This window comes from Acinonyx jubatus, chromosome A3, assembly GCF_027475565.1.
Source record: "Acinonyx jubatus isolate Ajub_Pintada_27869175 chromosome A3, VMU_Ajub_asm_v1.0, whole genome shotgun sequence".
Lineage (NCBI taxonomy): Eukaryota > Metazoa > Chordata > Mammalia > Carnivora > Felidae > Acinonyx > Acinonyx jubatus.
Genome location: NC_069388.1, coordinates 61,934,161 through 61,957,099, shown reverse-complemented (window position 1 = coordinate 61,957,099; position 22,939 = coordinate 61,934,161). Strand labels below are relative to the sequence as shown.

The 22,939-nt window shown below is 40.7% G+C and overlaps 1 protein-coding gene across 8 annotated transcripts in view; it reads left to right on the top strand.

Annotated features, from left to right (window-relative positions):
* THADA (THADA armadillo repeat containing) overlaps nucleotides 1-22,939 on the top strand; it is a 326,086-nt gene that overhangs the window by 159,952 nt on the left and 143,195 nt on the right. For all 8 annotated transcript variants that reach the window (XR_008289288.1, XM_027072570.2, XM_053200530.1 and 5 more), the window contains one exon: nucleotides 15,386-15,554. Coding sequence is in view for 7 of the 8 variants with exons in the window: in XM_027072570.2 (XP_026928371.2) it covers nucleotides 15,386-15,554 (169 nt within the window). In the remaining variant the exon portion in view is untranslated. The remainder of the gene's footprint in view (nucleotides 1-15,385; nucleotides 15,555-22,939) is intronic.

Here is a 22,939-nt window from a genome sequence, read left to right as displayed (position 1 = left end):
AAATATGAATATAGCCCTGTTCAGATCCCAAAACTTTTTCTCTTGTTAACCCTGGAAGCCCTGAACCCAGCACCCTGACTAAAAGATGCTTTCTTCCCCTGTGTATGTGTGTGCTTATGCACTTATTCCTACCATCGTTTGAAGGCGGTCGTGAGACATTCATCATGGTTTCAGCAATACTTTTCTCAAATTTAGTGTTTTCCTTAGAAAAGGCAAGAAAATATAAGAGCCTAGGAAGAAGTTAAAGTAAATTTAAAATATATAAGCTCACTTTGAGTGAAACCAGTAAAAATAAGCCCTGACCTTTTCTTATAGGTAAAAAAAACTGGAATTTTTTAAAAAAGTATTCTTTTAGGAAATAAAGATTTTGCCAGAAATAGCATGGGTGGTTAAAGCAGTCTGGTGTGAAAGATGCATCTTTAAAAATCTCCCCTTTAAAAAACAAGATTTCTTTACTTTCTTCTTGACTAATGGTTTTGTCAGAGTAATCATTTGAACAATAAATGAAATGCTTTGAAGTATATAGGGGAGTAGAGAACTTTTCTGTGCCTTGTACAAAGTGGTGATGCAGATTATAAACTAAATGATGGCAAATTCCACCAATTTACCCAGCGTCCAAATACTAGCAAATATCACCAAAGCCATAGAAATCTACTGATGAAATCACAAAGATGAATGGAAGTGATCCAGATTGTTTAATTTCCTTTGAAATGTTGTATTTATTAGATCTTAGCACCCAGAAGTTGAACAGTATTGAATATCACACGTAGCACTTTATTTTTAATCTTAGGTTGAAGGTTATAGCCTTGGCATGATTGAAGAATGACTCATATAATTTGCACTTTTTTTTTTTTTTTTTTGATGGGCCAGGAGGGAACCTGGGGAGTAAGATGATACTGAATTGAGGCTAAATTTATTAATTGAATTCAAATGGAAATAAATAAATATTGCTTACAAATTTTCTTCTTTCTTTTTACATTCACGTGTATACCTTCTGTGAAGATTCCCTTGAATGCTACTTTTGCTTAAAATGCAATGTAAGATATCTCTTGGCCACTAAAATTAGCAGTGGGAAAGTGGGAATTCGTGATTTTTTTCCCTAGTTAAATGTATCAAGCTGTGTGACAGCCCAAACCTTCAGTCACATGTACTTGTTGGAGGATGTGGCCAGAATTCTTCATTGACATGTTCCCCATCTTAAAATACAATCACCGTGAAATTAATGTATTAAGCCTTAGTCACAATCCAGGGGAGGACTTAAAGGTAATGTGATTCTCCTTATAATTAGTAACCTAATTAAATGCTGGAGAGCTTTAGTCATATAGCACTGTACCTTGCTTCTGAACAAAGATAATACCACCACTGAAATTGTATACTTGTAACACTAGTATATTTTTAATTAGTGGTAGGGTGTGTGTGTGTGTGTGTGTGTGTGTGTGAGTGATCAGTTTTGTTTCATCTTTAAACTTTGCACAGCAGTCTCCATTGTGTATTCATTTAGACTATATTAAATAACAGTGTACTACCTTGGCTTCTGTCTTCTTAGAATTTGGCATTCAAACTGGGATAAGTTGAAATTTGCCTTTTCACTATGGAATAAGCAAAATATTAAAATAAGCAAAAATAAAAGATATTAGGAAGCAGGATTAATCTACTCAAGATGGGGGAAAATCTGTTTAACCTTAATAACCACATGGAAAATCCCGCTGCTAAATGCAGATGTGTTTATTAAAGCTGGCCCAACAAATCTGGCAGTGCTTGGTTGAATGGTTTGAGTTGTCAAGTGTACGTAAGTGTAATGAAATTGAATTTCTTTTAACATGTGTTACGGCTGTTTAATCCTAGTGTGATAAAAACGTCTTATAGCTGAGGTGCACTGGTTTTCTCAACTAGCATGGGCAGTAGAGACAGACAGACTTGACTCTGAATCCCATCTTGTTCAATCACCCCCCTTTTTTAACTTGGGCAAAGTCACTTAATCTCACTGAGCATGTCCTAGAACAGCATGTGGAAGATTTGGAGGCATTGTCCTAGAAAAAAATAGCTTTTGTTCTTTTATTCTTATACGATTAACCATTACGATTTCGGTGTTCATTGATTTAAGAGAGCACAAGGAAAAGTTAATTCTGGTCATAAACGTTCAAAGGAAATAGCTGGGCTTGTTTGATCTAAGGAAAGGAAGACTTGGGATGATGTGCAGGTGGGATTGGAGGCAGAGAAGGGAAAACCAGACGGGATGTGTATAGTTTGGTGACTTCTAAAGTGCATGAAAGGTTATTCTTTAAAACCAGCATTATGGAGGTATAATTGGTTATAAAATAGGGTGCACATGTTTAAAGTATACTATTTGATAAGTTTATATACCCATAAAACCATCATGCCTGTCAAGATAGGGAACATATCCATCACCCACAAAAGTTTCCTGTGCCCCTTTGTAGTCTCCAGCCTCCCGGCTCCCATCACCTGGCAATAGCTGTTGGTCCGTGTTCTGTCACCACAGACTAATTTGCATTCCTAATTTCCATTCACATAAATGGAATCCTACATTATGCATTCTATTTTGTCTGCCTTTGTCACTCAGCATATTTACAGCATATTTTTAACCCCAGAAACCCTGAACTTAGAACCCTGACTAAGCGATGAGAGTTATCCATGTTACTATGTGTATCTGTTTCCTATTATCACTGAATAGTATCCCATGTATCACAATTTTTTTATAGACTCACCTATTGCTGGACATTTGTGCTATGTATAGTTTTGACTATTACAAATAAAGGTGCTAGGAGTATTTATATGCAAGTCTTTGTATTGACATATGTTTTCATTTCTCTAGCATAAACACCTAGGGGTAGAGTGAGTGGGTTGTATGGATGGCGTATGTTTAACTTTTTATGTCAGATGTTTTCCAAAGTGGTTGTACCGTCTTACATTCCCACCAGGAAAGGATGAGAGTTCCAGTTGTTCCATATCCTAGCCAGCTCTTGATATGCTCAGTCTTTAATTTTAGTCTTTCTCGTGAGTGTCCTGTAGTATCTCTATGTGGTTTTAATTTGAACTTCCCTAATGACTAAGGGTATTGAATATCTGTACATGTGTTTATTTGCCATCCATCTATCTTCTCTGTGGACGTGTCAGTTCAGAGTTTGACCCATTGTTTTTCTTAATTTGGTTGTTTGTTTTCTTATTATTCAGAATATCTTCTAGACACAAGTCAGAAAGTTATGCTTTTAGACATAGATTCATTTATTTCCCTGGCATGTAGAACCAGCAAAATGAAATTAAGTTGCAGCAGGAAAAAGTATAATTATACTTAAGTACTTTTAACTGTGACACTAACATGAGCATTGGGGCAACCAAAGGAGGATGTAAAACTTTCCCTGAAGGTATTTAAAAATAGGGCTGACAATGGTCTGTTTGGATGCTGTAGGTTGGCTGATATATGACTCAATTTACCTAATTGCAGTCTTGATTTGAGGAAAGAATCTTCCCTGGGGTGGGTCTATTGCTAACACTCAATATTCCTCGCTCTTTTGTGCTCTTTTTTCAGGCCAAAAATCTGTAATTTCTTGGAATTTTTCAAAACTTTCCATGTACTTTACATTTTGTTTTTTGTTTTTTAATTCATTCTTTCTGATTTTAGCTTGAAGTGTTGCTACAAAACATAGAAGAATCATTCAGGGGCATTAATTGGTTTGAGCAAAAACAAATTACAATCTGGAGAGTAATCAAATTCAGAGAAATTGCTCAAATTTCTCTCATCCAGCAGTAGCACAAATCATTGTTTTAACTGATAGTATTGGGAAGATTCATTTAACTCTTTGCAGAGGCAAAATAATTAACTAGATTCTAGAGGAGAGGTTCTACTTGATTAAAGGAGTTGGGTGGTTTTAGCCCGCGGAAGGGAAGAGCAAGGGGTGATTTAATGACAGGATTCCAATATAGCTAATGAAGGGTTTTCCTGTGTGTCGAAAACACTGGTCATTTGTTCTTCAACTCCAGAGAGACTCAAACTAGAGAAAATTGGCTCCCGGTGTAGAAAGATTGAGTGTGGGTAGTGTTGGACTTAAAACTTTTATTATTGGCATCAATATTATTATGAGATTAAGCCATGGAAGAAGCCAGGAGAGATCATAAAGATCTTTTAAAATAAAAAAGATAGCTATCTGTCTGGGATGTCCAAACGTCCATTGAATTATAGGATTTGGTTATTGAGGGGGACCTTAGACATCACTTATTCTAATCTCCTTTTACAGATGAGGATGTGAAAAGACATTATGTAACTTGCCTGTGGCCATGTTGCTAGACGCTAATATTTTAATCTGAGAATGTTTTCAAAGTAGCCTCACTTAAGAGACACCAAGACCAAGGGAGAGTTTCTACTTCACAGCAGGTTTCCCTCCAGCAAAATAGTCCCTTAAATCTGATGATTATGTGTGTAATTTTTCCCCAAGCCAATGAAGAGCCAATATACTGACCCGTATGTGTCTCTTCTTGTCATTAAAAATGCTAATGATTTTTATTCTTGGATATTTTGAATTTGTCTCTAAATAAATGCTGTACCTGAAATGACTGTAAATGGTTTGACCTGAGGTGACCAATATTGATTGAGGTCAGCAGAGGATACTGCCACAACCTTTGGGGAACCTGTCCCAGTCTGATATGGGGTTCTTCGTACATTTCTGGCTGATAAACTTCTGCGCTACAAAGCCTGTAATTTGGTGGATGACTTTGGGTCAGTTGTCATGTTCTGGTGATTCATTTGCCTTCCTTAAAGATAATATATTAAAAAGCTTTAGGTTTTGTTTTGCAAAACACTAGTTAGAGCCATAGGAAACACTTTTAGGCCACCGATTCATTATATATAGGGTTTGCAAATATGAGTTCTAACCATTGGCATTAAGTGCAATAAATTGCTTTACAAAGGATTGTACATCCATTACCATAACTGAAAGAAATTGGCACACTGCAGTTTTTTTGATTGTGGTTACATTTTATTTGGTAGCTCATCATTCTGTACATGTTCCCACTAGACCACCTAGAACAAAAACCTACATATGTTTATATAGTATTATGTACTTATTTTAAAGGGTTTGTATGAGCACTAAAAAAAATGTGATAAAATATTCAAAAGTACCTAGCACATTGCCTGACATCTAGCAGACACACAGTAGATGACCCTACTTTGCCTTCTTTCTTTCCTTTCTTGGGTTTTAGCCGTGGGTATTGGGATTTTTCAGAAATCTAACAAATTCTTGTCATAAGGGAAGTTAATAAAATTGTTCACATTTAAAAGTATTTACTTAAAAATTACCGCCAGTGTCTGTTGAGCACTCACTTTACTCACAGGATGTTTAGATTTTATGAGATTTTAATATCTTTTCAGATACAGTCAACTGAAAAGTCAGGTTCTGTCAGTGCAAGAAAGATTTACTCAGCACCTGTGATTTGCTTAGCCAGTCTTGAGCTAGATTTAGGACGCTTTGAATGCCAAAATGAGAAATTTGTATTTAATGTGGCAATAGAGAGCTATCATAGGTTCTGAAACATTTGAAAGCTAAAAACAAACACAACTTTTTCAACCAGACCAAAAACATTCCTTTCCAAACCCTCCCCCTAAATATATATATTAGGTTAAAAAGAAGGCAAATTCTGTCTATACCTTTGTGTGGTCTGTTGAATTGACCACCCAGTCCTGTGTTTGTGAACTGAAAACCACTCATGGTAAATATGCTGTGAAGTTTAATGGAGTGAATTTCAACTGTACGAAACTGCTTCAAGAACTTGGCTTTTGAGCAGGGACCATCATCCCAAGGAGACCCTGCGTGGTCAGGACGTTTTCTCTGAGCCACTCACTACCTGCAGGAAAAGAAGACATGCTGGGGCCAGGTATTACGTTCAACCCCTTTAGAGAATCAGCGGCTGCCTGAATGTGCTCATCTGTCTTTTGTGGGGCCAGAGTAGAAACAATGTGAGGGCTTTTGCTATTGAGAGGAATGTGCAGCTCTTTTCACTTACTCTGCACAAGCTGCCGCCCCCCAGCTCCTGCCCTGCATGCCACTTATCCCAGCCTGGGAGTCCTGAGGGTAGCTCCAGAACAGTTTTCCAGCTGTCCATGCAGAGACCAGTAGACCAGTATGCAGCTTATGGATTCAGAGTCAGAGAGAAGATCCACACGTGGACTGGGCTTGGGAAGATTATGCCAAAATTTCAGACTAAATCTTGTGATTATTTTCATTGTTTTGGAGAGTTTAAACTGGGTGTGTTAGATATCTGTCTTTTTTTTTTTTTTCACTTTGTAATACTCCATTTTGTTTTGGGTAAAGACCGAAATTAATGATTCCCTTTTAATTTCTAGGGCTTCCCACATGTTTGTGTATTTCTGTTGCTGTAAAGTCTTTCTCATGCTTTTCCCAGAGTCGGGAAAGAATCATTGTTAAAGGACACCACATTTCAGTGTTCCAGAGGAAAAAACCCCTTCTTTCCAACTGTCTAGACCATTTGTTTAGAATCTGAAAAATTACGTTTCAAATTGTATTTATTGTTATCTAGGCAAAAAAATAACGAAAGAATGAAGTGAAATTTCAGATGAAATATAATTTTCATACTTCATCTCTGTATTTTGATATCAGCAAGTAACCAGGGATTAGCACTCAGAAATCGTGTACCCTTTCATGTATTTAAGACACGTTTGTGATTTTAAATAATTAAAGAGCATTGTCCAAAGAGCTTTTTGAACTAAGTACCACACTAGATACCTTCCTCCCTCCCTGTTGGAAAATTCCCTTGCTTTATTTCCTAACACTAAAAGGCATGGCATGAATGCAAGTAGCCATTGTCCTTGCATCTGTGACCCTGCGTTTTTGCCACATGTGTGGCCTAGTGCTGTGCCCAGTTCTTGCAGGAGCAAGTGGAAGGGTGTCAAAGTTTTGGAGGCTCATTCCCAGCTCTTGACCAGCTGCCATTTTCACCGTTTTTAACAGCCTGTGACTAGTCAGCCTGCTTAAAGCCTTGATAACTTAGAGGCAGAGTGGAGGTAACCTTAAAAGAATGTGTCTTCTATGGCCTAGCTCTGTGGTTATACTGTACCAAGTGGTTACATACTGAAGTTTTCAGATGCTCTATTGTGGCTTATTATTGTCAGCGTTTCTTGATAAAAACACTTATTTAACGTTTATTTATTTTTGAGACAGAGAGAGAGAGACAGAGCATGAACGGGGGAGGAGCAGAGAGAGAGGGAGACACAGAATCGGAAGCAGGCTCCAGGCTCTGAGCCATCAGCCCAGAGCCCGACGCGGGGCTCGAACTCACGGACCGCGAGATCGCGAGATCGTGACCTGAGCTGAAGTCGGACGCTTACTCGACTGAGCCACCCAGGCGCCCCCAAAACACTTTTTTTAAAAGGTTTTACTGTGTTGATTGCAGTTAATTTGCAAAGAGCAATTATGTTTTGAGCTGTCCAATGGATAAACATTTAAACTAAGCATTCTACCTGGAGATACATATATATATTTTTTGTCCACGAAAGCTGGAAACGTACAGTTTCTAGCTTAGCTTCTGTCTACTGCTCTTAATTCCCTCTGGCTATCCAAACCAAGGACTTTTAAAAATCAAACTTCAAAAGTGCTGAACCCATTATGCTTCCAAGAAATATATTTGAATAAAGAAATCCATGAGCTGTGCAGAGGGCAAGATTACAGTAAATGCAGCTTCTAAATGCTAGCGGTTTGAGTTCAAGGAAAGGAACAAGTTGTTCAGGTGGTGGTAGGTCCTTTGATGAACTGAAAATTGGTGTAGAAAGGACAAGTAGAGAATCTGGCGACCTTGATGGGCATGAACTCACCTGAAAATGCGGGAGAAGGGCTATAGCAATGCCACGTTTACAACAAAAACATAATAGTCACAGGACATTCTGAAATGCCTGCTTTTTCAAATTCACTGGTACGGACATTTTTTTTAGTGGTTTCTCTCTTTTGTGCATGCACACATACCCACACACACGTACATATTTCCTGAAGGCAAGATTTGAAATCAGGAACTATACACAATGAAAAGGAAAAAGAAATCTTTGGTGAAACAGCATCAGCATGGAATAGAATTTGAGCCCTAGACCTGAGAATAAATTCTGTGGGCCCCACAGGGCACTTGCCCCAAAGAAACTCAACCTTCCATCTGTCTTTTCCAGCTCCTTTGGCGGGTTGGCAGAAGGGTAGCCTTTGTGAGCACTTGAAGCCCGTTTGGTAAAAGCAAGGCTCTGTGTCCTCAGGCAGTGGTTGAGATAGAGAACACTAGAGAGTTTGTACTTGTGGATAAAGCTTTTAAGTTTGAAAGGTATTCCAGCTATTAGCTTCAATAATAGCTACCACTTACTGACCGCTAACTTATAGGCATTGCATCTTATGTGCTTTATCTCACTTAAATTTCCCAACAGCCCTATGAGGTCATTTCTCTTGCCTATTTTATAGAAGCTAAAAATTGACCTGTCCAAGGTCGCACGCTAGTTAAGTGGCAGGACTTGGATTTAAATTTAGTTCTGCTGGATTTCACAACATGTTCTTAGTTCCTGTCCTATGTGCTGTGTTATTCAGAACTATGAAGACCCCGCTTCTGCTCTCCAGGTCGTTTTGGTAGACTCTAGCATGGTGCATGAGGCTGCTGTGGGGAAGGCAGATGAGATGTGCCCCCAGCTCCGATGGATCTAAGTGTGCAGTTGCAAGGACAGAGTATGAGAAAGGAAGGGATGGATTCTGATCAGAGGAGGTGCTGTAAGATTTTTGCAAAAGAAGTGAAACCTGAGCCGAGTTCAGAAGAAGAGGGTGAAATGACATTCATTCCAGTGAGGACGAGTTGCATTGTGCAGAGGTACCAAGGAGAGTAGACAATAGTTGGTTTGACAGAACATACACAGTTGACCCCTGAACAACTTGAGAATTAGGGGTGCTCACCCTCCCACCCAACGCAGTTGAAAATCTGCATATAACTTTTGACTTCCCCAAAACGTAACTGGTAGCCTACTGTTGACTGGAAGCCTTATATTGATAGCATAACAGTTGATTGACACGTATTTTGTATGTTGTGTGTATTATATACTGTCATCTTACAATAATGCCCAACTTTTTCTTAGTTTTTTCAGTATTTCTAGGCTACGTAGTTCATCTGTGAGTTTTTCACATTGTCACGAATCTCCAAAACATTTTCTCCAATGTATTTATTGAAAAGAACCTGCATATAAGTGGACCCGTGCAGTTCAGACCCCTGTTGTTCAAGGTTCCACTTTATAGCAAGATTCTTCTTTTAAAGTAGTATAGCCTGAGGTCTCAGCCTATGCCTTCTCACCCAGCCTGCAGAAATACCTCACTAGGTAGGGTTATCTCAACTTTTATCAATAGATGACCATTCCCCAACAGACAGTGCTGCTACTGTATGAGAAACAGACAATCATGGCAGGGCATTCTTGAGTAAATCTAGTGAAAGACTTGGGAGGAAGTCACACATAGCTTCTTTAAACTCGGCCCAGCTCCTAGGACGCCAACCCCTTGGTCAAGTAGGGGCATCTAGAGAAAGTGGATGACCATCTTCAGCAGCAGCGGCGGCAGCAGGAGTTTGGGGGCTTCTGTTTTGTACAAGGTACAGCTTGACCTCTGCAAAGTAAGGATAGGACTGGAGCTGGGCCTGGGAACGTAGAGGACCTGGGGGGAGCATTAATTTTATCGGTGAGGGAGAGTGGAAGGGGGTAGTAGCTGGATCGTGAAGTCATTCTGAGACTTTTCTCAAGACTTTCTCTCTGATTCTTGTGAAATGAGGGACTCACACAAGGTCACCGGGCCTTATGAAGTCCTTTCAAAAATACCTCCCACACATTGCCTAAAAATGTTCTCTCAGCCATTCTGCCTTGTTGTGCGGATTAGATGAGGAAATACGTGCAAAGATTTTAACACAAAGTCTGGCCCTCTGTCAATGCTTAGTAAGTGTTAGTGGTTATCAGCATCATTTTATTGTTCTGCTTCATATTCTACCAATTAGAGGCCGGATGCCTTCAAAAGCCAGTCACATTCAGTGGGTCTAGGTTGAACTTGTCCAAAGCTTTTCCAAGACTGAGGATTTTGAGGTGGCTGCATGTCAAGTCTTAGAAAACTAGATTTTGCAAGTGGACAGACCCTAATTGGAATGCAGGATCTGACACTTGCTAGTTTTATGATCTGAAATATGTTGAGAAATCTTTCCTCATCTGAAAATAGCAATGATGATGATGATGATGACCTTGCAATGAAGATTTAGTAGAGTCGATGAAATAGTGTGTCTAAAGTACGTAGCCGGTCCCTGCACGCAGTAGTCATTTAATAAACCTCAGATCCCTTCCTTCTGTCTGGATGCACTGAGGGGCAGTTTGGGCTCATGCAGGGAAAGACACAGGCCCAACCCAAATGCTCTTTCCGCCTGCCCCAGCTTCATCACAGCTGGACCATATCCCCCAGACCACCCACCCTCCTCTCTGTGTGTCTCCCCTCAGCCCTTCTACAACAGCCTGTGTTTACTTCTCGTGGCCCTGACAAGTACAGGCTGATCGGCCTGTCTTTCCCACTGCACTGTGGGCTCCCGGGGCATGGGCAGTCGCTTTTCTGTCTGCTTCTCTGGTACCTACCTGGTGTGGGCTTGTGTGGGGCACTCAGATGTCTACATGCTCATCTAGGAGGTACTGGTGAGCAGAGAAAGTTTGGGGGATGGCCAGCCACTTACCTGTGAAACCTTCCAAGGAAACTGGAATAGAATCTGAGGGTAAATATAGAGGGAAACATGTGGATAAAGGTCAGCCACCATTCTAGGAAATGGTGAAGTGTAGGGAAGATCTCAGAAGAACAGTTGCCTGCTCAGAATATTCTCAACTCTCCAGGGTTCTCCATGGTGCCTGAAGGCCAGAGGTGTGTATCGTTCTCACTTGAAGGTCCTTTATCTCCTCCAGAAAGCCATTCCAACTCCTTCTGCCGCTTGGCTTCTCTGTGCCGCTCCTAGCTGTGTGGGTCTCCGTGGGTACTACTGATTTGGGATCATGGGGTTATCTGCCTCACTCCCCTCTAGACTGGTGGTATTCTGTGAGCAGAGTCCTGTTCTCTGTCTCGCTCTCTGGGAAGCAGAGCACATACCTGACAGTCACACTGTGTGCAAAGGAGCAACTGGAGATTCTTGCCCTGGGTCTGGGAGACACTGCCCCAAGGGTTTTGGGTGTGTGTCATGAACCTCCTGAAATTATATGGGAAATTGCATGTGTATGTTCATAAATCTATTTCTCTTTGGAGAGAGCCCACAGTTTGTATTAGATTCTGGAATGTTTTGGGGATCCTACAAATACTAAAAACAAAAACAAGAAACTCAACACACACATTTAGAGATTTCCTACATACTAGTAAAGCCTGTGTTTTTATTAGCTGGGAGATATTTTTATGCTCCCTCGATTTCCAGGTGTGAGCTACTGCTCGGAATAACCCACAGATCCCCTCTTGGAGCCGTGCATGGTGGTTCTGGCTTGGGTGCTGCTGCTCACATATCCTGGAGGGTACACTTAGGCTTTCTGAGCTTCGTTTTATGTTTCGTCTGTTCATTTAGGTTTGTAATGCCCTCGTGTCCTGCAGGAATGTTGCATAGTAAAGAAATAGGGGTGTTCATATATTTTATAAATTGCCAAGGGCTCTGTAATTGCGGGATGCAAGTGTTATGGTGACAGATGTGTCATTTTTCATGTTACACAGTGCTGAGAGCACAGTAGGCACTCAGTAAATAGATTAAAATTAACATGGGAAGGGTTTATTGGAGTGAAAGTTCTAGAGGTTCGGGTGTCTGCATGTCCCGCACACCCTGTGCAAGGATCTAGTGCTCAGGCCTAGAACACAGCTAGGGCTACTGAGGACATGGTTTTCAAATAGTAGTAAAAGGGGACATGACCTTTCAGATCCCAGATCCATTTGGTGTATTTTCCTGAAGAAATTGAGGCTTAGAGAGACAGAAGCAGACCTACTTATTTTCAGAAGGGCTTGAGATTCCTCCTTACCATTTTTAAAAAATGTTTTATTTATTTTTGAGAGAGAGAGAGAGAAGAGGAGGGACAGAGAGAGAGGGAGACACAGAATCCAAAGCAGGCTCCAGGCTCTTAGCTGGAGCACAGAGCCTGATGTGGGGCTTGAACCCATGAACTGCAAGATCATGACCTAAGCCGAAGTCAGATACTTAATCGACTGAGTCACCCAGGCACCCCCCTCTCCTCATCACTTTTGATGGAGCGCCCCCCCCCCCCCCCCCCGCCAATCTCATTGCCTTCATATCATCAGTTTGTTGTTTTATCTTCTTATAAATGGTACAGCCTTCACACCACAGTCTTCTTTCTCTCATTGAGGCCATTTAGAGGCCTGCAATTCTTAGAACATGCAGATTCTGTACTGGACACAGGCACATTTCACTATGGAAACTTTGTATCTCCAAAGCGCCTTGCCTCTTGGAATGTTCTCATAGACATCACATGAGAACACTGGTATAGATTATTGCTACCACTGTCAGCTCAACTGAGACCCAGAGGTTACTGTGATTTGTCCAGGCCATAAAACACAGTATACAAAGCAAAATGGAAATCCAGGTGCTCTGATTTTCCATCCTTTATAGCTGCTAGACTCTGTGTCCCCACAGAGCATCTCTACTTGATTTTGGCACATTTACTGAATCAAACTAGGAGACTCTAGCCAAGGGAGAGATAGATTTTAGGTGCAAATATATTCTGCTTAGGGCTAAAAAGAATGTGTTTATATCCTCTCACACTCCAGGTCACATATACCTCATCAGACCCCCTCATCAGACCCCTCCCTGCCCCCCAGGAACTGATAAAACAGTAACCTGGAAATGTTTTTTTGCTTAATGGGTGTGTGCGTGCGTGTGTGTGTATCTGTGTGTGTGTGTGTGTGTGTGTGTGTGTGTGTGTGTGTGTATTGACTATAATCTATCCATCCATTTTAACAACGTGCAGTGGAGGAGTTTGAAATTACATTTAATCATTGTTTTATAATGAATGATAATTAAATATTACTTTTAAAATAGCCTTTTCTTTTTCTATAATTGCATTACTTTTTGGTGGGGGGGGAGATTTTGTTTTGCTCTTTAACCTGATTGTGTACATTTGGAAAGTACCCTAACACAGGGTATCTGAACGCAGAAAATTCTGACATTTTTCCCACTTTCCATTCCTTCTCCTGTATGGATGCCAGATTCCTTTGGGAAACCATCATTTGCTAAAGGTCAGGAGCAAAAGGAGGGGTGTTCTTAGTGTTCAGTTACTGCTAATTAGAAACTAAACATCTGTAACCATGTCAGAGTTATTTGTGTTTGAAAAGAAACATTTATATACAAGAGCCTAGTTCGGCAACATAAAACACACTCTAACCCAAAGTGTGTGTGTTGGAAGGGTGGGGAACAGACAGATGGGGAAGCTTCCTACAAATGACCCGGCTTGAGTGAGGTCATTTGCTAATTAAATCTCAAAGCGTTTTCAGAGTATTTTCTTTTCTCTGTCAAGTGAAGTTTTCTCACTCCCCCCCACCCCCATCATGGGCCAAAGCAAACATTTTATTGTTTGCCCATTAAAGATTAAACATTTAATCATTTTAAAGGAAAAATAAAAATGCGTGATTTGGCAGAACCTCGTCAAAAACCGTTGGGACGTCTCTAGCTACCTGCTGTAACGTTAGCTCCCAGTGTCTTCCCATAGTATGATGTAAGGTGAGTTCTCCATCCATAAAGTGTGTGCTGATTGACCTGTCTCACAGATGTACACTTGTAGGGGGAAAAAATGACCCAAGGTTTGACTTCCCCTGTGCCTCTTTCTCCACTCTTCCTACCCCACTCCCCATGATGAAATTCTCTTTGGACCATTCCATTTGTACATTAATTAATCTGTTCTTTTATTGTCATATTAAGGTAAATGTCAGTGTTACCTCTGGGGTATTAGAAACGTTACAATGGTAGGACTTTGTGCGTCTGCTTGCTAAGTCTACGTGGCCACATGGCCCTAATGACCCAGATCTTAGCAGTAATACCTTCTTGGAATAGTAATTAATTTTGAAAACAGAACGAGAGACCTCTCTTTCTTCCATAGAGTCTACCATCTTCTGATCTTCCCCATCCTTGTCTTGACGTCTAAGATATTTCTATAAGTTGAGTTACTTTCTAAATTGGGTAAAAAATCATGGAGTCTTAAGAGTTCTCTAGTTAAGAACTTACTTGAGCCGAGACTTACCAAATTGGGCTTTCCTCTCAAACAATACTATCTCTGTGAAGGCTTTCAAGTGCACAATTTCAACAAAATGGTTGTGGACTCTCAGGTTCTGAGTGTTTACAAAGTCAAGAGGCTCTTAGATGACCTGCCTTTCCAATGACCTTTGTAGAATCTCAAAATCCCACTTGTCCGTGACTTTCACTTTAAGAACTGGCTTTTCTTCAAGCTCTTTGGGTGTGAGTCAGCCCAGAGGCAAGGATTCAGTGACTTGAGGGTCCAGCTCTTGTTCTCTTGACAATAGTTCAAGATCTTGTAGTCTGCCGTTTGTGGCACTCCCCAGTCTGGCCAGACCCACTTCTCAGCCTGAAGTTCCACTGTTATTTCTGAGCCTCTACTTCAGTCAGATACATCTACCTATACCTTGAGCATTTTCTCCTTGCTTTATACCACTGTTTCTGGTTGAGACAATTTCCTGGTTTCGGCCTTCTGGGAACCATGCTTGCTTTCTTTCAATCCTTCTCAATACCAGAATCTACAGTCTTATCCTCATGTAGCCATAATATGAAGATCACTTGCATATCGTTCTTCCAGGACTGTCTTGTGCTTTTGTGGCATCTTTTCAAATGTACTGCCCCTCTTGCCATCCAGAGTATAGGCACCCCAAAGACCACAATGACTTTTATTTCTCATGGCACCTACTCTTTGTTCATTTTGAGTGCTCAGTGAATAGTTGTTTGATTGTTGAGGAGGAAGCTATTTTTTGCTACTATTTATTGAATCATTCCCAAAGCCTGTCCGCATTTATTTCTGTGATCGAATCATAGATATTAATGATATTTATATGAAACAGAAAATCACCTGTAGAACCAACACTAACACATACACACCATCATTGGAATAAGGGAAGTATTAAAAAAAAAAAACAAACCAACATTTGGAATAAGGAGGAACTCCCATTCCCTACCCCACTCCCCCTCAGCTTGGATGTCCCAGCTGGAGCTAGATAGAACATAAGCATGTACAGAATGACATATATCCAAAAAAAATTCAAAACAAACAAAAAAGAACATTAGTACGTACAAAGGCATGGATGTGGAAATGAGTATTGAATGGTCTTGTGTTTTTATGTCTCCCCAGATGCGGTCACTCCCCTGTCTACCGCTCCCGTGAGATGGCAGCTCGTGCCTTGGTTCCGTTTGTTATGGTGGATGAAATCCCCAATACCATCCGAACTCTGTTGGCCAAACTCCCCAACTCCACCGATCAGTGTTTCCGGCAAAACCATATTCATGGGACGCTTCTCCAGGTAAATAAAGTTACTTTGTGTCAAACCGCACAGGATAAACTTTGGTTTCTCACCTACTGTTTGCAGGTGAAGATTTGATACACAAGCTTTTAACTTTATCCGTAGAACTCTTTTCTATTGCTGAAAAGGACTGGTATTTCCTAGGTGTACTTTTTTCATTACAAACATGAGTACAGCATCACACTGTGATTCAGTCAGATCGTCTTTTGCATTAAATCCTGTATTTTTTACTTCATGCTTTCTTTCCCATTTGGACATAGCTCTCTGAACCAGATAAAGTTCTGTCTTTTCCATCAAGTGCCTACCGACTATTCTGGGCCACTCCCTGTTCAAGGTGAAGTTGTGAACATTCCTTGAAAGAGAGGAAGGAGAATTAGACACATCAGGGAGAGTTTGTGCTGTGGCATCACACATAGAAATGCCAAGCCCTACTCTCCTGTTTTCTCAGTGCTACAAAAGAGACTTTTTATTTTTAATAAATATACAAATACACTTACTGCTTTTAACTTAACATTTCCCCCACAAAGGACCAAAGCACAACAAATGAATGAGAAAGAAACTTCTTACCGGAACTGTCTTTTTTAAACCCTAAACGATAAACTTGGGAACGGGTGGTACTCGACACGTCTGTTCATGTGGCTGCTGGGATCACTCATGTTGGGGTGGGATTGGGGGTGAGATTCAAGTATCAAGTCATGTTTGTGGTTTGTGAGCAGAGTTGAGGAGTGGCCTTGAGATCCCAGGATGTGCCATAAGGTTGAGGTCTCTGCTGCCGACACGAGAGGCACCGTATAGAATGGTTAATGGCCTGGGACTCTGGAGCCAGACTGTCTCAGGGTCAGTCTCACTACTCACTGCCTGCACATCTTTTTTATCTGCAATTGTTTTTTATGTTATTACTATTATTATTAAGTTTTTTATTTTAATTACAATATAGTGAACATACAGTGTCATGTCTTCATTTTTGAAACAAGGACCACAGTGATATAAACTTGCTAGGGATTTTGTGAAGATTAAATGAATTAAAGCATATAAAGTGCTTAGAATAGTACCTGGTACATAATATGATATAGAGTTACTATTGTTATAGTTTTAATGAGCCTGTACTATAATGAAAACTAAGATTTTTAGTAACTAATTCCCTCTAGGTGAGAATGAATGCAAGATAGGCCTGTCTTCATGCCTTCCTTTCTTGGTTGTTACATATATTCAGCAAGTATTTGTTAAATGTATTAAATGCCTCCTACGTACCATTGTGTCCATCAGAACAGTGACTAAGTCGGTTCTTGCACTGAAGGAATCCAGGACAAAAACAGCCCTCTGAGAACGAGCAATCACCATGTAGTGTGCTAAGTGCTAGAGGAGCACCTAGCAGGGCCACCTGACTGGTTTTGAGGGAGTCAAAGGAAAGCTTCCCAGAAAAAGTGACCTCGAAGTAAAGGCAGAAAAAGCCAAGCAAAAGGTGGAGGGAGAGCCCCCCACGCAGAGAGAACGGCATACAGCAGGGCTCAGGATGGGTGACAAGTCAGCCCATCTGGGAACTGCATGCTTGGGTGGGATGAAGTTCTAGGTTGGCAGGTCACAAACTGGTCTCAGGACCTCTTTACCACTCTGAAAAGCTATTGTGGATTCCCAAAACACTTCTGTCTATCAATATTTAATTAGAAACTGAAACAGGAAATCTTAAAACACAAGAACTCACAAGCACACATTCCATTAGTCATTATTAGAATGCTGACATCATCACTCACCTTGTAGCCCCTGGCAAACCCCACCATGTGCCATCTGTATGAGAAGGAGAATAAAGGGGAAAGGAATGTGTTAGTGGCATTGAAGATAGTTTGATCTTGCAGACCTCCTGAAAAGACTGCGGCCCCCAAGCGACCAGAGCAGATCCTCTGGTCTATGTGGTATATATTGGGGGTCTTTGGTGGTCTCTTCAGTGCAGTCTCTCAAGCACTCATCTCCCTTGGTCCTCACTATATCTCAGTGATGACGAGAGGGCTGGAGGGTATTATCTTGGTTTTAAACGTGGGACCCTGAGGCCCATGTCTCGATTCTCTGTCGGACACTACTCTGAAGGGAAGGAGCTGGCAATTAGTGAGTAACGAAGGACATGCTTTTCAAAGATGCCTCGATTCTGCATCTGAGTTAGAGGCGGGGGTCAGATTGTCAAGCAGGAGGCGGGTAGTGGGGATCAGCCATCAGATCTTCTTTATTGCAGATCCATTCTTGGCTCAATCTTGTCAGAAGAGGTTGGGATTGCTTCTTTGGCTGGCTCGCCACTTGTACAAATGGGCCTCCCAACCTCGTTTCCCACACACAACACTAACAGGTCTGGCTTGTGTCTCACCAGTCTGCCCAGCAACAGAGCATGGTCTTCTGCTCTGTCTCTGGGCTGCCTTTGATATCTCCAATTTACTTTTTCTGTGACCTGAAGGGTGAAACACCGTGGAAAAGTAAAAGCCTTGTGACTCCAGGTTGGTTGTGGCTGTTGCTTTTGTTCCTGAGTATTGGGAGGTAAAGGGAAATGTTTTGTTGAAAACAAAACAAAACAGTATGGGTGTTAGGTATCATGTTCATGTTTGTCAAACAGATTCCTGTCTTTACCCAGATTGGTTTATACCCTGGTTGAAAAAAGGAATTCAAAGGCATGTGAAAATCTTTCTGTCATATCCACTTGGGTGTCTCATCTGTGTTGTAATAGCTGTGTTTCACTCTGTTGTTCTTTATGGGGAAAACGCAAGGGGTTAAGACGGAAAGGGTTCTTTTTCTCTTTCCTTTCTACAGTTTATGGATTCCTTCTCCACATGGAGTTACCTTTGAAATCAGTAAAAGGCTGGGAAAAGAGGTGTTAGGGATTGAAAGGCATGAGAATCTCCATGGGACTTTCAGAGCCAGCTAAGTAAATATAAAATTGTTATTTTTTTTCAGAGGGAGGAAATCATTTTGTAATCAGAAAACAAATTCTTCCACAGAACATTTTCTTGAGTTATACATTTTGGCTTCTTTGAAAAATGTTTACATAAAAATATCAAACCTCAGAGTATTTCTATAGAATACCTTGAAAATGAGAAATATGCTGATCTCTGAATTTTCCTAGGTGATGGAAGAAAGACTCAAATTATAGGACATGCATAAAAAGAAAACATATGAAAATCGTTTCTTAATCATTTTAAAAACCAGAGGTTCCTAATTGCAGTGTTGACATGGATGGAAGTAACACACATGAGAAAAGGTGAGATTATGCAGCCGGTTCATAAGAGCCAATGGTAAATGACATTAAATCTCCATAAAGGCTAGATAAGAGCCATGGACATTACCTCATTTGGGAACAACACTGGCTGGCAGGGCTACCCTGTCTTTTAAGTAGAATTAACCGTCTGTTTTTCTTGCCAAAATTCTTCATGTTGGGGCCTTACCATTATTACTAGGTTACTTATCACTCCCGAGAAATCATATTGGCATTAAAAAAGTTCTCTTGTGTTGAAGAAGAGTTTTGGCCAATGATTATGAGGTAGGATGTATTCTGATTTGGGGGCACTTAAGTCACATTTTGGTGTCTCATAAGGAAATATATACCATTTGAAATAGAAGTTTGAATTTTGGGTTATTTTCATTTTCTTTTTCTTTTTTAAGCTTATTTATTTATTTTGAGAGAGAGCATGCTCATATGCACGTGTGAGCTGGGGAAGGGCAGAGAGAGATAGGGAGAGAGAGAATCCCAAACAGGCTCTGAGACAGCACAGAGCCCAACTCGGAGCTCGATCCCACAAACTGTGAGATCATGACCTGAGTCAAAATCAAGAGTTGGGCGCTTAACCAACTGAGCCACCCAGGTGCCCCGGAATTTTTTCATTTTCTATTTTGGTTCTTTTTCTCATGATATAAACACACAAGCGGTGGTCCCTACTCTTTCTTTACCTAAGCTCTCTTATATGAGTAAGGTGAAAAGACAGTTGAGGTAATTCAGCCTCTGTTGAAGCAGAAGAACCACTTTTGCATTTCTCTGAATGAACATTCTAGGCAAAGGTATTCTTTTTTCTTCAGTTAATCCAGACAATCTCCATAGTTCTAAACACCCCTTTGCTGGGATTAAATTTTCTCAGTCTTTACCAGCAGAATCTGTTGAACACTGTGTTTAATTCTCTTACTCCTCCATCCCCCTCCCCCTACCCAAATTGGGAGCTTTGATGTTTGCACTTTGGGAATCCTGAGCCACTTTTCTGGCTGTGGAGCTGAGCGGCAGTATTGCACTCTTGGGTTGACATGAAATATTAACCGGAGATGGACTTCAGACAGCCTAAGCCCACACATTTGGTGAGATTGCCATAAGAGAAGTAAAATGAACGTTTTGAGCACCACCTGTATGCTGCATAAAATGAATATGTGATTTCATTAATACTCTCAGCAATCCTGCAAGATGTTTAGAAAATGGTACCTCCTGATAATTGATGTGAATAACAACTTTTTATGTCTTAGGGAAACCAAGCAAAGAATCCAGCTTTGCTTTGTCTTTAATCCCTTGTCCCTGAGTCCTGAAATCTGATTTGATGCTAGAAACAAAGTAAGTCCATTGGTATTAGAAAGACAGGAGGTATTAGAAGACACCTGGATGGCTCAGTTAGTTAAGTGTCTGACTCTTGATTTCGGCTCCAATCATGATCTCAGGGTTATGAGATAGAGCCCTGAGTTGGGCTTTGCGCTGAGTGTGGAGTCTCTCTCTCTCTCTCTCTCTCTCACTCAAAAAAAAAAAAAAAACAAAAAAACAAAAAAAAAGACAGAGGGACAGAGGAAGTCACTGACACCCTGAGAGGCTACAACCAACTAGTAAGACATCTTTTTTTCGTATAGTTGACACACAATGTTACATTATTCTCAGGTTTTCAACGTAGTGATTCAACAACTCTATACATGATGCTGTGGTCACCACAAATGTAGCTACCATCTGTCCCATTACATCACTGTTACAATATCATTGACTATATTCCTTATGCTCTGCCTTTTATTCCTGTGACTTAATAATTCCATAACTGGAAGCCTGTATCTCCCACTCCCCTTCATCCATTATGCCCATCCCCTACCCTCCTCCTCTTGGCCACCACCAGTTTGCTCTCTATATTTACAAGTCTGATGCTGCTTTTTGTTTGTTTATCCATTGTGGTTTTGTTCGTTTTTTAGATTACACTTGAGAGTGAAATCATAGCAGTTTTGCACCTTCCCTCCCTCCACTCATCTTTTTCTCATGATTTCTCTTTGGTGTCTCATTTAATAGTCTTAAATACATTAAATAGTCTAAAAGTACAGAATCCTCCATTGGTACCTCGGTTATAGGCAAGCATGAAGTTGCCATACCTTCTGTCATCCTTAAGAGTGTGAGACAAAACACTCAGACATGGACACCCACAGAAATTGTGGGTTCTAAGCCTAGGAGCTGCAGGGAACATGAAAAAGGGGTCAAGATTGAATTCAATTCAGCACACTCAGTGGTTTGCATACTCAGTTCTAGGTACAGGTGAAGACATGAGTTTGCCTTTCTAACCTCCCAGGGAGGGAGCTGTGGGTTAGAAGCCAAGCAAGCCAGCCAAACCCTCGCACCAGGGAGCATATGAATAACAGAAATGAAGATGAGGCAAGAGAGAAAGCTGCCAGATATGGCATCAGGCATGAGGGAGACTGAGACTAAGATAACATTCTGCTTGAATCTAGAACACTCTGTTTCAGGCCTAGAGTTGGGATCTTTATGGGTGTGAGAACAGCTGTGCAGGGATGGGCAGGACAGCAAGAGAACAAAAATAGAGGTGGATCTTGGCATTACCTTTGTGAAAAAGAAAAGCAGAAAACCTGGAAAGAAATAAAGGTAGGTCAATTCAGCCAGCCACTTCTCTGAAGGAATCACTGTTCAGGAAACAGGGATAATACCAACCATCCTGACTCTGTGCCATAGAGAGAAGTAGTGGAAACAAAAGGAAAACCAGTGATAGAGGTAGTCTTAAGTATGAATTCTGTCAGTGTTTTCTAAATATAAGGAAATGAATGTTTTAGAAAAAAGTGTATTTTTTACTAAGTGTTGTACTAAAACTTACAATCAAATTTAAAAGAATGATCCACTCCATCTTTTCAAAATGTGACCATAAGATAGCACCTTATGCTTGAAAAATGGTATCTTTTTTGTATTTCTTAAAAGTACAAAATTGTGAAACATAAAACAGAGTCCTCAAGCTGCCTAGAAATAGAACATTACTTGATAGATTCCATTTGGTGACTTAAGGTTGGCCTGTCTCCATTGTTTACTTTATGCACGGAAAATAAAATTTCAGAATGGAAAGTAAAAACAAAAGCATGAAATTATGCTGATGTTGTAAGTTATAAATGGATTGCTGGTCAGTGTGCTTTTTTTCTGGAATGAGTCATAAAGAAAGTGCTCACTTTGGTCACTGGTGGCCAGATTCATTCTCTCTGAGGACTGGTGTTTGTCCGAAAGGAGAAAAATCTAGGTTGCTAGGAAGTTCTCCAGTCCAAGAAGGGCTAAGGCCGAGCTTCTCCAATGCTGTGCTTGTACATGCTTCAAGTATTGACTGATTCCTTCAGCTCCCAGCGAGTCTGAGTAGGGCCTGGCAGGGCTGGGGGCTCTAGGTTGTCACCTGCAGCTGGGAGCAGTCGCATCTGTTTGTCCCAGAGTGCCAAAGAAAGATTATTGCCTGTGTGTGTGCCTTGACGTGAAAAGGATCGGGAAGCTCTTTAATTTAAAAAACAAAACTAAACTAAACCTTGTTAAATCTTACCTTTTGGCAATATATTCCTTTCTGGATGTAAGCCCAGAAAAGTCATTTTTAATTAAAATGCTACTTTGGAAGATGAATTAATCCTTTCCTTATAAATATCGAAAGGCTTTTATTTGGTATGTGTTACTTAGGGAGCTTTCTCTGGGTGTAGGAGACAGCCCTTCGCTGCCAGGTCTGGAGCGTTGATGATAGTACACGGTCATTGTCACCAGCCAAAGTGCTACTGCTATTTTGTAGTGCTCTGAACTCATAGTCTGTGGAATTTATAGATTTATCAGAAGATGTGTTACCGTTTGGGATAGAGTGAGGGAAGTAATAGTGTAAAGAATATATATATTATATACACACACCAGTTACTGAATCTTATATACTGGAGTGTGTGGATGTTGAGTGCCTTTGGAGGCTCTTCTGAGTGATGGATATTACTCCCATTGTACTAATGAGAAGACTGAGGACTAGAGGGGTTATGAGATTTGACTAAAGTTATGCAGGGATCAATTAGAAAAAGCAGAGCCGGGATTCAGAGCTTTCAAGCTTCTGTGGTTAACTGCCATACTGTACCACTTCTCAGGATGAGGGAAAGAACATTCTCAGGCTAGA